Genomic DNA, 13136 nt, shown 5'->3' with positions numbered 1-13136 from the left:
TTTTCCAACTTTTTTTAAAAAAAAAAACCCAACAAAAATGAAAAATAAGAGATGCAAAATGAGATTAAAGAAATCAGAAAAAGGGCCAAAATTGGTAATAAACAAAACTCACATGATCATAGATTCAAGATCTCCAAATCGTATGCAATTGATCTTCCTGCAGTACAAAAACCGAAAAACGAATCAGAACCTCCTCAAAAAAAAAAACAAATTAAAATCAAAGAAACAGACAAACTCACCGGCCATAAATTAGCAGATATTCCGTGTGAAAAACAAAGCCAAAAAGAAAATTGAAAGAGCCAAATTTCATAAGGAGGGGAAGTTTTAGGGAGAGAAAGAGAGAGTGCGTGTGAAGAGAGAGAAAGTGGCGAGAGAGAGAGAGGGAAGCGCTGGGGCCGCTAGGGTTTTGCTCCTTATTTGAATTTCTCTCAATTGCCCGCCAAATTTTTCAACAAACAGTTGGTATTTTGGAGATTATGAAAAGGAATAAAATAAAAACCGAAGGCAAAACGAGATGCGCGCCGATCTAGCTGCACGCACACGTGGGAGGCTAGGATTGGAAAATCAGAGCGGTGGGCCAGATTGTGTCTTTAATGCTGAGGTCACTCCGTCCAATTGGACGGCGGAGATGGCGTTTGATTAGAGAATAGAGAAGGGTTAGATCGAGTTTCCTTAAAAGGTGGTGTTTTTTGATTTTCTATATCAAAATTTCGAAATAGGAGATTTGCGAGGGAAATAATAAACATTTATATAATTACTATATTAGCCTCAAAATGTTGGGTAATTTGTCACCATTATCTGAGGCTCTGCTCAAAATCCCTTTTCTTTTGCTAATTTTTAGAATTATGGTTTTCCTAAAAAAAGGGAATCCAATGCCCATTATATATCAAGCAAGGCTTTGTCTTTTTTATCCATGTCCACATAGTTATTACTGTTAATAAATATAAATACTTATCCACATTTTCTATTTATGTAGTAATTGATGTTATCACATAGTAATAATGTAAAATGGGTTATGTGGTCACATAATCAAACACATAATATACCACCTAACATTGGATTAAATGTTCGTTGTAGAGTATCTGTTATCATTTATATACTCTAATTTGAATTCTATTTAAACTTAATTTATAAGATATTTTAATTTTATTTAATCAAATTGGGTAATGTAAGGTACCTAATTATAAAATATTGATTGACATACCATGTATGAATACAAATAAAAAAATAAAAATTTCTTCAGATAAAATAAAAAATAAATTGTATAGACATAATTAAGAGACTTTATTATTATTATAGTCTATTTTATTTTAGAGCATAATGTGAGGGCATTTTAGGTAGTGTCTTTTGACTAGATGGCTGACGCGGGGACACTCATGTGTCTATCAGTCACTTCGTGTGAGACAAATAAATATTTGTAAGGACGATTTAAACCCTTTCACGCATCATTTATTACACGTGAGTGGTCAAAAGTTACTGAAAATTTGAAGTTCAACCCCGAGGGCACTGTAGTCCTTGGAAATTTATTTTGTCCAATTAAGTAATAAAAGAATTAATGCGATTGCTAATAATTAAAGCTAGTTAAACCATTAATTTACGGATTAAGAAAATAAAAGGAGATATATGGCATATAAATTTAAGGCTATATCTAAGCTGAAAGCGTTCACAAATTTTTGAACTAGTTCTTAAATTCTTTTTCACAGTTTGAAATTCTCAAACTTATGGAAAATACATTGTATTTAAAAATGTAATGACTAAAACCGTCAAATTCTATATTTAGTTTTTATCTTTTATTAAAATATTATATTTAATTCTTTTAATACAATTCCTATAAACCGAATGCCTATATTTCAAAATCAATTACCTTTAATCCAATGTCACATAAACATGATTAAATATCATATCAATAACTTTAATGGATTAACTTTAGCAATATTAATGGTGATATTAACAATTGAATTGATATTAATAAAATTTGATATCATAAAAAAAATAATTTATATAAATTATAGTACAGAAATTAATACATTTTAAGATAGTAGTTTGTTTTGGTGGCCCGTTTTCCTTTACTTGGGCTACCGTCTCCATTTTGTTTTCAAGTATTGGTCCAAATCCTTATCCATATCGAGTTGAACATTGATGGGATTGGCCCCAAAACTTTACTTCTTTTCATGTTGGACCGGGTTCACAAACTTGGGCTGAGTGGGTAGGATTGAAATCAAATAATTCATATTGCTCTTCATAAAACACCATGAGATCAATTACAATGAAAACGGCATTTTGGTTGAATTAGTGGTCTTAACCTTAAATATTAAGAAATGTAAGGTTTTGTCTATAAATTTAGAGGGGCTTATATTTCATATTATATATTACAATTAAAAGGGTATTTTTGACACAATACTTTAACATGATATAAGAACAATACAAAATTAAACGAATTTAAAATTAAAATTATCCTATTTCTTGTCAAAACATATAAGATGCAACAATTTTGTGTTTCAAATGAGCTAAACCTACTTAACCAACATACAACCCGTTTAACTCATTTAAAATCATTTTAACTTGTATACGATTTCAGTTTAAATTAATAGATGCACCTCCAACTCCTACCATCCCCATCCCCATCCCCATCCCCACTCCTTTCCCCTAACCCCTCCCTTGTCTCTAGGAATTCTCATTATTGCTAGATAACGTTTGCTTTAGGAATGGGGATGAGTTGAAAGGGAAACGGTGGAGAAAGAGCGATGGCCTAATAAAAGGGGAGGTGAAGAGAGAAAGAGAAAAAAAAAAAAAGAAAGTTCAAAAATACCTTTTAAATATCATGAAAATTTTAAAACATGTGTCAAATGTAGAGAACTTGCAAGCTTAGAATCATTATAGTTTAGATAAATTAATCCTGTTAATTGTATTTAAATGAGCTTATCATGTCATATTAATTAACACGTGATGTTGGTATTTGTTTATATAAACCTTAATACTTTACTTAAACACATCTCATCATGTCAAAAAAATAAAAATAGATGAGAATTAAATCGTGGGGGTTGTTAGTGGTATTCAATTGAGTTGGAAGGAAGAGGACTTCGAAGGACAAATGTAATAGATGCAATGACAAGGACAGCTACGCTTATGGACAACAGCTCCAAAAAGGACCACGACTTGACGTGGTTTGGCAACAACGGCACTGGCTGGTGAGTTGCCCCCATGTATGACATATATCACTACAATTTAACTCCACCTTATCTTTTTTTTAATCCAATTAACACTGTCGATTTGGCCTCACCACTAATCCCTCGTACTATTATTATATTCCCTCATTGTTCCCATAAATGAAAAGCACAGAGGAAGTAAGTGATATCCCAAAAAGAAATGCAGTCACGTTCGCAGCATCAAAAAGGGTGCAAACTTTCATACTTCCACAGGAGCTTTTGCCCATCAAAAAACAAAAGGATTGGAAAGTGGTTTCACATCGCCACAACCCGCCATGATTTTTTTATATTGTTTTTCCTTTCCTAGGAGCCCTCAGTCCTTACCTGGAATAGGGTTTTAAAGCCTTACAAACCAAGACTCGTTCGTTTTATAGTGAAAGAATTCTTTTCACAAGCTTTTGCCTTTTAGCTGTATGAACATCTGCAGATTCCAAACTTGACCTACTTCTACTTCTTCAAGTATGGCTTTTTGGGCTTATGTTAACCTTATAATTCGATTAGTGTATGTATCTTCCCACTAAAGCACATGGACAGCATACAAATGGTTGTAGTCCAAATTTCCACAATGAAAACTTAACGGAATAAAATATTATAAGCAAAAGGGTTTCTACTATTTAATGTATATATAGGATTACATTCAATTTGTAGTAGATGTTTTATTAATTAGGGTATGTTTTGTATTAGGTGGAATCCTACACGTGACATCGGAGAATCTCTTACCCGTGACATCAAAAAGTTTAAAAATATAGCAGCCAATTTTAATTGCTTCAAATTTGGTTAAAATTGAATTATTCATATTCTATTTAAAGGAATTATTAATATTCGTAAAAAATTTGAACCCAACGTCATAAAATCTAAACCGAACACTAATTTGAAATAAAAATTAATTTTAGGCAAGAGAAAAGAATGAATAATACACCAAGGTATATGCACAAGGAATCTTAACCTACCATTTGATGGCTCTTAATCCCATTATAAACTCTTTGGCCTTTTGTTGGAATTTGTATTAAACCCAGTTTTCAAGCTAACTAGTTGGGTATGGATTCTTTATTTGTGAATCTTTGCTTCACGTGGAGAGTAGAATTATCTAAACCCTCAAAGTCTTCGTTCTGATATTTTATGTGAATGGGCCAAAACCATGGTAACAAACCGATTGAAAATGACTCAAAATTGACTTGCAAAAATTACACATGAACTACTACTTTGGCTTTGATCATTATTACGTTACATGCTCAAAAAAGACAAATTTGGTATTAAAAAAAATAAGCACGATTTAATGATTTAATTTAATAAAAATAACATCAAATTATACCTAATATCCACCTCATCATGTCTTGAAAAATAGACATTTCATCTTTATATGTATAAAACATTGCTTTAAATGTTTTCTTGTGGGGAGGAGGATGGTCAATTGTTCTTCCACCACCTAACATCAGTAAGTCACCCGCCTTGGATCACAAAATTCAGCCCAAAAATAGTGTCCATGGGGACCGTGGAGCCATCTAATTTTAAGCTTGTAGGGTCTTATATTTTATGGTTAATAGAAAACAACTTCGTCAATTCTGCCTCTCTCTCTCTCTCTCTTTCTTTCCCTAAAAGTTATGGTGCCAGCAAGACAGTAATAGACCGCAAATGGGGCCTCTGCTGCCAATGATTTTTTTCTTTGATTTGATGGGGATTTGATTCCAAATTTTAAAGACATTACTACCCACATCATATTCTAACACTCTTTCAATTTCATGCAAATATTCTTTTCTTCTATTTCCCTTAAAAATGGCTAATTTGCAATGTTAACCTCCTGCCTAGACAGTTGTTCTATCAAGTTTTAGCTATACCTACCATTTTTTTTCACTAATGATTGTACATAATTTTTAGCTTGACTCAAATAATAAGAATTCTCTTAAACTATGTCGATTATAGGAGCAATCAAATCTAATATCAATCAGTATTTTGTTATTCATAGAACATACAATATAACAACATAATAATTAATATGATTATAATTTTTGAAAAAAATAATTACTCTATTGATGATTACGCATAATTTATAACTTTGACATGTTAGTTTTTTTCATTCTCTTTTTGACCTTTTCTTTATAAAGTATAATTCAAGGTAGTTGTTATAATGATGGACTTGTGTGTTATTGCACATCTTTGCAATACATTTTAGCAGGAAGAGCTTATCTTCTGAGCTACCACGCGTGTTCTTTCATGAATCATGGTGCACATCAAAAAGAGAAAAAAAAGGTGAATGCAACCTTTTCCACCATATATATCATTGAGAAATATGCCATCACCATTATTTTTTTTCCTTATCAATTTATGACTATTTTTCCTCCTTATGACACAATAATTTTCTTTTAAACAAGAAGAAGTTGCATCCCAATTAATTAATGATTTATCAAGTCATGGATCATACCATACTAATAAACTAATCATAAAATTTAGATGATAAGATCAATCTTACACCTAGAAAGGGTAAAAAATTTGATTTACAAAAAGGAAAAAATACAGGAATCGTGATGAAAATTTGTAGGCGTACGTGGCTTTAGAGGAAAAGGAGCAGCAAAATTTGTAATTATAAGGAGACAGAGAGCGACTACAGATGAGGAAAAGCGGGGTGGACTGTGGACACGTGGAATGGAAGACATGTGAGCGGCACTGTCGCGGTCGTACCATTAAATGGGTCCACATGGCAGTTGCCAGAGAGAATGGATGTTCAAAACTAGAATATGCGTCTTCCTGTTTTAAGTTGCCTTTTCCCCTTTCATCAAGCCCCTCTCCAATTACACTAATATCCCTTTCCTTCCTTTTTTTTTTTTAATGGAGAGAACAGAATTCGAGTCTTATTTTTTCAATAAAAATTATATATTAATAAACAGTTTAAATATTAAGATATCTTTTTCTTTCTTACTTAACCATTAAAAAAATAATTAGTACTATTACTAACTAATTTCTACAAGCTTTACCTACCTAATGAATCCAAACATGAATTATTTTTTACTTCTTTGATAACTAGACATGACTAAACGACTAAAGCATAAAATGAAGTTAAAAAAAAAGTGAAATTGAAAAAAATAAGGGCATTTATTTTGTGCTTAGCCTATCTTAATAAATGCAGAAGTATTAGTTACACGACATGATTTTTATTTATAGATAAATATTTAATTGGTTCGATTTTAAAATTTTAAAAATTAAATTAATCAAATTTTGATAATAAGTAATTGGAATCAGTCAAATTATAATGAAGAACTAAAAATAATCATGGTAGGACGACTAACATTAATAATAGTTCAATCAGTTATTTTGATTTACATATTTTGAAAAAAAAAGTATTTTGATTTACATGAAGTAGTTTTCAGGTATATTTTAAAAATATTAAAAATATTATATTTTTAAATATATCTTAGAAATATTAATAATATTTGGATATCAAAAATGAATTGAAATAATAAAATAAATTATTAGTCTCGATCTATTAATATCAAAATTAAAAAAATTGATCCCAATTAATAAAATTCAATCCATTAATTTTCTATCAAATTTTATTCATCCTTGAATCAAGCCTGCATTTATGTCACTATGGACCTTTTTAAATGACATTTCGTATCAACTTTGAGCTTGGTAAAGCAGGCTTGTAAGCCAAGCAAGGGGCCACCAAGTTGATGGAACATTATCCCAAATCATGTTTATACCTTTCAAATTAAGTATGTTTTCTTTACCAACAGAGCTTACCATCATGTTTCTAGTGATGAAAATTACAATAATAATATTTATTAAGGCAAGAAAAAACGGTTAATGTGTCTTAATTATGGTAGGACGGCTACTGTTAATGACAGCAGGCCAGCAATTAACCCTACGGGACATGTGTTTAGGTGACACTAAAGCTACGGCAGTCCTTCGATGCCAGCTGGCTGACCCTGTAATGATTTTACAAAGGCCGGGGGGGGGGACAGTCAACGAAATTTTTTTTTCACTGTGCCGATTCTTTCCGTGAAAATCGCTGGCATCATCGTAAATAGAAAGAAAAAAGGAGGACGTTTGAGTACTTGAAATTTATTACAACCACCAGCAGCACAGTGGCACAAAACTCCTTGCTTTGTCTGGCATAGTGGCGACTCTGCACGCCAGCAGAGACAAACAAAGAGCACCGAAACTGTGAGCGATAAAAGATAGAGAGAGAAGAAGAAGAAGAAGAAGAGAAGAAGAGGGGGAGGAGGAGGAGAGGAAGAAGGCTCGACGTTTGCGCAAAGCAATGCCTGTTGATTCCGGAATTCAATGCTCTTCGTCTCTCAAACTCTGAAGATTGTTTCTTGAAGATAGCAAAAAAGGAAAAAGAAAAGAAAGAGAAGAATCAATTCAATGCATAAAAAATAAGAGAAAAAACTCCTGAGGAGTAGGTGAGTGTCTCGCTGCCATAAGCGCAGTTTTTCTTTGTCATTTCTTTCTGAATTTTTTTTCCTTTATTATTCTTGAAGCTCTAATTACTATTCAGTGTACAGGTTCTACCGTCCTTTTTTTTTTATTAATTATATTTTACTGTAACTTTGTTTTTGGCTTAATTACAGTTCATTAAGAGCTCAACCGGAGATTCAGTGAATTTGCATTTGCGGTGTTAACTTTTTTTTTTCTTTTTTCATGTTGAAGAGTTGAATCATTCGCAATTTTTTTTCTGCTTTTTTAAAGTATTTTTTTGACTCGAGAAAGTAAGCGAAGAAGCGTGACGGATAATCTTCTAGATAGCGGTATCTTATAAACTGTTTTTTTTTTTTGGTTTCTTAAGCAGTTGAAACGGATACTGCGCTGTTCTTAGCTCTGAAAGTCGAAGATCTCGAGTGAATATGCAGTTTCTGAATAGATCCTGGGAAGGAGCTTTTGATCCAGCTTGAAGCTACGGATTCTCTTCCTTCTCAAGTTCCAGTTACATTTCGTGGATTCTTTACAGAAATCAGCTTTGGCTCTGGCTTTTGTTGTGCAATGCAAGTGGTGAAGCCTAGCGGAAACATCGAAGCTCTTGATATGGTGGAGCTTCTAGCTTAGAAGAGGTGAAAACGAGCGAAAATCTCTCCATCTGGCTTTTTCTTTTTTAGTGTTCATTAAGTTGAATTTTGGCTGTGGAAAGCATATAATTCCGGTCAAATTGTTTCATTAATTTATTAAAAATGGATTATGGAGTAATCTAATGGGATAAAAAGGCAGGTTTCAGGTTTGATTGAGAGGGAAGGATGGCATCTTCGTGGGAGCAAATCGGAGAAATTGCAAATGTAGCCCAGCTTGCGGGCTTTGATGCAGTGCGGTTAATAGCTATGATAGCTAAAGCTGCAAGCACAGCGCGAATGCATAAGAAGAACTGCAGGCAATTCGCACAGCATCTCAAGTTGATCGGAAACTTGCTAGAGCAGCTCAAGATCTCAGACCTTAAGAGATATCCTGAGACGCGAGAGCCGTTGGAGCAGCTTGAGGATGCATTAAGAAGGTCTTACATTCTGGTCAATAGTTGTCAGGATAGGAGCTATCTGTATCTTCTGGCCATGGGATGGAACATTGTGTATCAGTTTAGGAAGGCTCAGAATGAAATCGACCGATATTTGAAGATTGTTCCTCTTATCACTCTAGTGGATAATGCTCGAGTCAGGGTATTGATTATTCTAGCTGCTGTTTTAATATTTTTTCCCCTTAATTTTTTTTTCCTTATTTGCATGATTTATCAAAAGGCTTTTGAAATGATATTTGGGTCGGAATCTGGTACTTAAAAAATGAAGATGGTAAGCTTTAGAAGTGATTGTCATCTGTTTCGTTTGTGTGAAAATGGTTCCTGTAAAATTTGTTATATGTTTTCTAACGATTCTCCAATAGCAATTGATTTTCCTTTCTCCCCTGGGTTATCTATCTTTCTTATTATAAATGAAGGATTATCTTTCATTCCTTAATTCCTTAGCAACCATTAAAGACCTGCTAACTTAGATTTTAATCTTTAATTGTTGACTCTTAGTGCTAATAATGTTAAAAATATAGGGATATGAATGCCCTTTTGATCCTGACATAATAGGATGGTCTGAATATGAGTGCTATTTCCCACACTTATGCATCTTTGTATGTTATTCTTTTATAAAGTACTATCATGTGCAATTTGAAGCATAATGGCTTGGGTAACTTCAATAAAGTGCAATTACTGGTGAGTATTTGTTCCATTTAAGGGTTTGGAACTGTTAGTTATCCTACATGATTTCCTTTTTGTTAATGCCTTCCTAGGTAATGAAGGCTCCTTCAAACTACTTTATCTTCTATTTTCTCATGTATTGTACGAAAATCCAAGTCTATCAGGCCTACCAGCTTCTTCATAGATGAATTGCATGGCAAAATATGTTGTATAATGCCTCTAATTTCATGTTTATTGATATTGTCAAAGATAATAGATATCAAGCCTTTACTGGGAAGAGAGTGTGCTGAATTATGCAAAAGTTGACATACATGATTCTGTGTTTGGATTGCATTGTCATAGGAACTTGTGGGCGGCAATGTCATTGAAAAATAAAATATCCATGAGATAATTGAAGTCACTAAAAAAATTTCTTGTGTTGGATTGATTACATGTCTTCAGCTTTGCGCATGTTACTAATTTTTCATTTCTCCAAACCTGCAGGAGAGACTAGAAGTTATTGAGAAAGATCAACATGAGTACACATTGGATGATGAGGATAGAAGGGTGCAAGATGTTATTCTGAAACCAGAACCCTCAAAAAATGATGCCATGATTTTGAAAAAAACTCTTTCTTGCTCATATCCAAACTTGTGTTTTAATGAAGCACTGCAAAAGGAAAATGAAAAGCTTAAACTAGAACTGCAACGATCACAAGCTAATTATGATGTGCAGCAGTGTGAAGTAATCCAGCATTTGCTTGATGTAACAGAAGTTGCTGCTGCAACTTCTATTCCAGATAAGAGTTCTTCCATGAAAGGGTCTAAGAAAGTAGAGCGCAATTACTCAGATGCAAATAGTGAGAAAGATCATTCATATGATGAAAGCTCACCTAATAAGTTTGATACTCGCACAACTTCAAGGTTAGTTTTCTTTTCATTTTTAGTTTTACATTGTCAAAATGCAATTGTAGTTCTATATAAACACCTTTCTCATGTAGCACTATCCCCAGTAACCTGTCCCTATTTTGCATACCTTTGGCTTTATGTCCTATAAGAGTTGAAAGCTGATGTAGACATATTTATGACAGTAAAAGTAAGATTTCTTACTTGCCAATGTGATTCAATATGATAATTTATTTGCCTCGTAATTTCTTGATAATTTTAAAACTTGAATGGTACTGCTAAATTCGTATGCTTAAAATGCAAAATTTAGTTTGCTGATAACTTGATGCTTTGCCACTTGCAATGTATTTGGCTCATCTACTTAGAGCTAAGGGTGGTCACTAAATGTTTTATGCCTTGCATTTTTGCTCAGAAACACATCTTCAGTTTCATCAGGACATGATCTGCTGTCTGATAGAGGTTCACATCGATATGATGAATGGCATGCTGATTTGCTTGGTTGTTGCTCAGAACCATATCTGTGTATGTCATCTTTTACATCATTAGTGCCCCATTATTGTATAATATGCCTGACTTCTATTCCTGCATTTGCTGTTAATCTAGTCTCTGAAGCAACCTTTTCCCTTTGCAGGTATAAAGACATTCTTCTATCCTTGTGGTACATTTTCAAAGATTGCTACTGTGGCAACAAACAGGCACATATGTAAGCATTTCTGAATTATATTTTAATTTCTAGTTAGTTATATTTTGATTACGTAATAATTTCTTAATAGCTTGGGTGATAATCTGTGTGATCTCTATTTTTGTTGATTCCCTTAATTTCATTTGTGCAAGAATTGGATGCGTTGATTTCTGACCTATCCTGATCCATATGGATTATGAATTTGTAATAAATATGTGTATGTGTGCTTCTATTTTGCTCAGCATGCATGCATAAGTGAGATTGTGTGTTTATGTGTGTTTCTATATTCCTTAGCATGCATGCATAAGTGAGGTTATGGGATGGCTTTCCTTGGGAAAGGAAATTACCTTCTTCCTTGTAGGCTTGCCACAGAAAAGTGTTATATCAGCTGCAACACCTTTGAAAATTCTGTTTTAGATTTTGGTGCTATTTCAAAGCTTACACAGCAACTTTCTTCAGCTTCTGCAGAAGCATGCAATGAATTGATGGCGTATTCATTGATATTGTCCTGCTGTTGCTACACCTGCTGTGTTAGAAGGAAGCTACGCAAGGCATTGAACATTACGGTATACCCTCTTTTAATGAAAGAGTAATCTAGTCATGCTGAAGATAAGACCCTGAATTATAAGTTTTCTTCTATTTTTATTTGCCATGTAAAAATATGGTATGGATGTTAACTTGGCCTCATACCATAGGCGGTGCTCTACTAATCATAGCCATAATGAGAAGACGGTTTAGAGCTGTCTGAACATAATAGGCACGCCCAGTTGTATCTATTATCAACACTTCTTTTTGGCGACATCCATACTTATGTGTGATTCAAATGACTGATAATCACTTCCTACTACCTTCTTTTTCTCAATAGAAAGCTTAATCTTGGATACAAGGTCCACAATTAGTTGTTCACAGTAGTTTTCGATCCTTACTTTCAATTTGGTTTCCTTACAACACTACCCTTTTCTTCCTTGGCAGGGTGGATTTGTTGATGATTTCCTCTCACATCTGATGTGCTGCTGCTGTGCCCTCGTTCAAGAATGGCGTGAAGTAGAGATGCGTGGTGTCTATGGTAAGTCCTACCCATGCCAAGAACATTGTGATTGCGATGAAATCTCATTTATCTTCTAAACCACTCATTGTCCGGCATCTAATGACAACCAAATTGGAAAATATTGAGATGATTGTTAGTCCTAAACAGAACTTACAAACATCCATAACCGTTGCAGGTCCAGAGAAGACTAAAACAAGTCCTCCACCATCCCAATTTATGGAATCATGAGCGGCAGGATTCGAGCTCATATTTGTTCGGGGAGTCGAAAAATATAGAATGCAACCACTAGTTGCCATTGTCAAAAATGTGCTAAAGATTGCTACCTTGCCTTTGGAGTCTTTCAGATATGTAAATTAGTCCTGATTATTTTCCAGATTCAGCACATTTTGTATCATAGACTCATTTTCAACAGTAAAATGTGGTTTTGGGATCCAGAAAACTCCTGTTGTTTTCTTCAGAGATAGTGAACAGAGACTGCCAAACGTAACGTGTCACAAACAATGCACTTGAGCACGAATCAAGAAGGGATGACTTCAAATCTTTCCCTTTTGGATGGAAAGAAGGTATCATTTGAATCAAATTCTAAAGAGTTTGCTTCTTGGCTCAAAGCCCCTTTATTAATATAATAATAATAATATTATTATTATTATTATATAAACATTATATAATGAGTTATTATTTTCCTCGTCAGATATAACTTTTAATGATCCACACGTATTTATTTGACTATTATAAAATTTTATAAATATTACTTGAAAGAAAATGCATGTCAATTCTTTAACTCAATAAATTAAGATTAATTAAATTAAACAGCTCTGAATTAATGAATCCATTTTCACAATAATTAAAAATGTTTAAAAAGTCTGCTCTCTTTTCACATAGTTCGTCTAGGAGGACACAGCGATACATGCGTGTCAACATTTTATTGGTTTGGGGAGAACATAAAACAATCACGTAGCGCCACGTGTATTAATCGCACCGTTCCAAAAAGAAACCGACCCTTCCCCGATACCACCCCTACCCTCTATATAAACAAGGATTCTGTCTTAAAACTTTTTTCCTTCATAAGAAAAGTGTCTGATTTCTGGCAAATAAAGGAAGGAAAATCCTTACTAGTTGGTCTTTTCCTTTTCCTTCTTTTTGTCGAAATAATTCG

The 13136-nt window shown here is 33.5% G+C and overlaps 1 protein-coding gene across 4 annotated transcripts; it reads left to right on the top strand.

Moving 5' to 3' along the window:
• The first annotated feature begins 7295 nt into the window (after positions 1-7295).
• Positions 7296-12419, top strand: MCA1 (PLAC8 family protein). Of its 4 annotated transcripts, none has more exons than XM_021445005.2 (9): positions 7296-7606; positions 7993-8251; positions 8413-8842; positions 9850-10268; positions 10663-10772; positions 10882-10953; positions 11392-11498; positions 11905-11998; positions 12156-12419. In XM_021445005.2, exons 3-9 carry the CDS (start codon positions 8432-8434, stop codon positions 12206-12208), a joined length of 1266 nt encoding a protein of 421 aa, XP_021300680.1. In that variant the 5' UTR covers positions 7296-7606; positions 7993-8251; positions 8413-8431; the 3' UTR covers positions 12209-12419. The 4 variants fall into 4 exon arrangements, with proteins under 4 accessions (XP_021300680.1, XP_021300677.1, XP_021300679.1 ...); XM_021445002.2 differs by having other exon boundaries at positions 8406-8842; XM_021445004.2 differs by having other exon boundaries at positions 8402-8842.
• Positions 12420-13136: the final 717 nt, after the last annotated feature.

This window comes from Theobroma umbraticum, unplaced genomic scaffold, assembly GCF_002168275.2.
Source record: "Theobroma umbraticum cultivar Fairchild unplaced genomic scaffold, ASM216827v3 scaffold_44.0, whole genome shotgun sequence".
Classification (NCBI taxonomy): domain Eukaryota; kingdom Viridiplantae; phylum Streptophyta; class Magnoliopsida; order Malvales; family Malvaceae; genus Theobroma; species Theobroma umbraticum.
Note: the sequence above shows the minus strand (reverse complement) of the source record. Positions and strands in the feature narration are given on the sequence as shown.

Excerpts from the sequence above, each read along its gene's own strand:
- MCA1 (XM_021445005.2), top strand. The coding sequence starts at position 8,432 with ATGGCATCTTCGTGGGAGCAAATCGGAGAAATTGCAAATGTAGCCCAG. Across the intron at positions 8,843-9,849 it reads TGGATAATGCTCGAGTCAGG|GAGAGACTAGAAGTTATTGA; the intron begins GTATTGATTATT and ends CCAAACCTGCAG. Across the intron at positions 10,269-10,662 it reads GATACTCGCACAACTTCAAG|AAACACATCTTCAGTTTCAT; the intron begins GTTAGTTTTCTT and ends ATTTTTGCTCAG.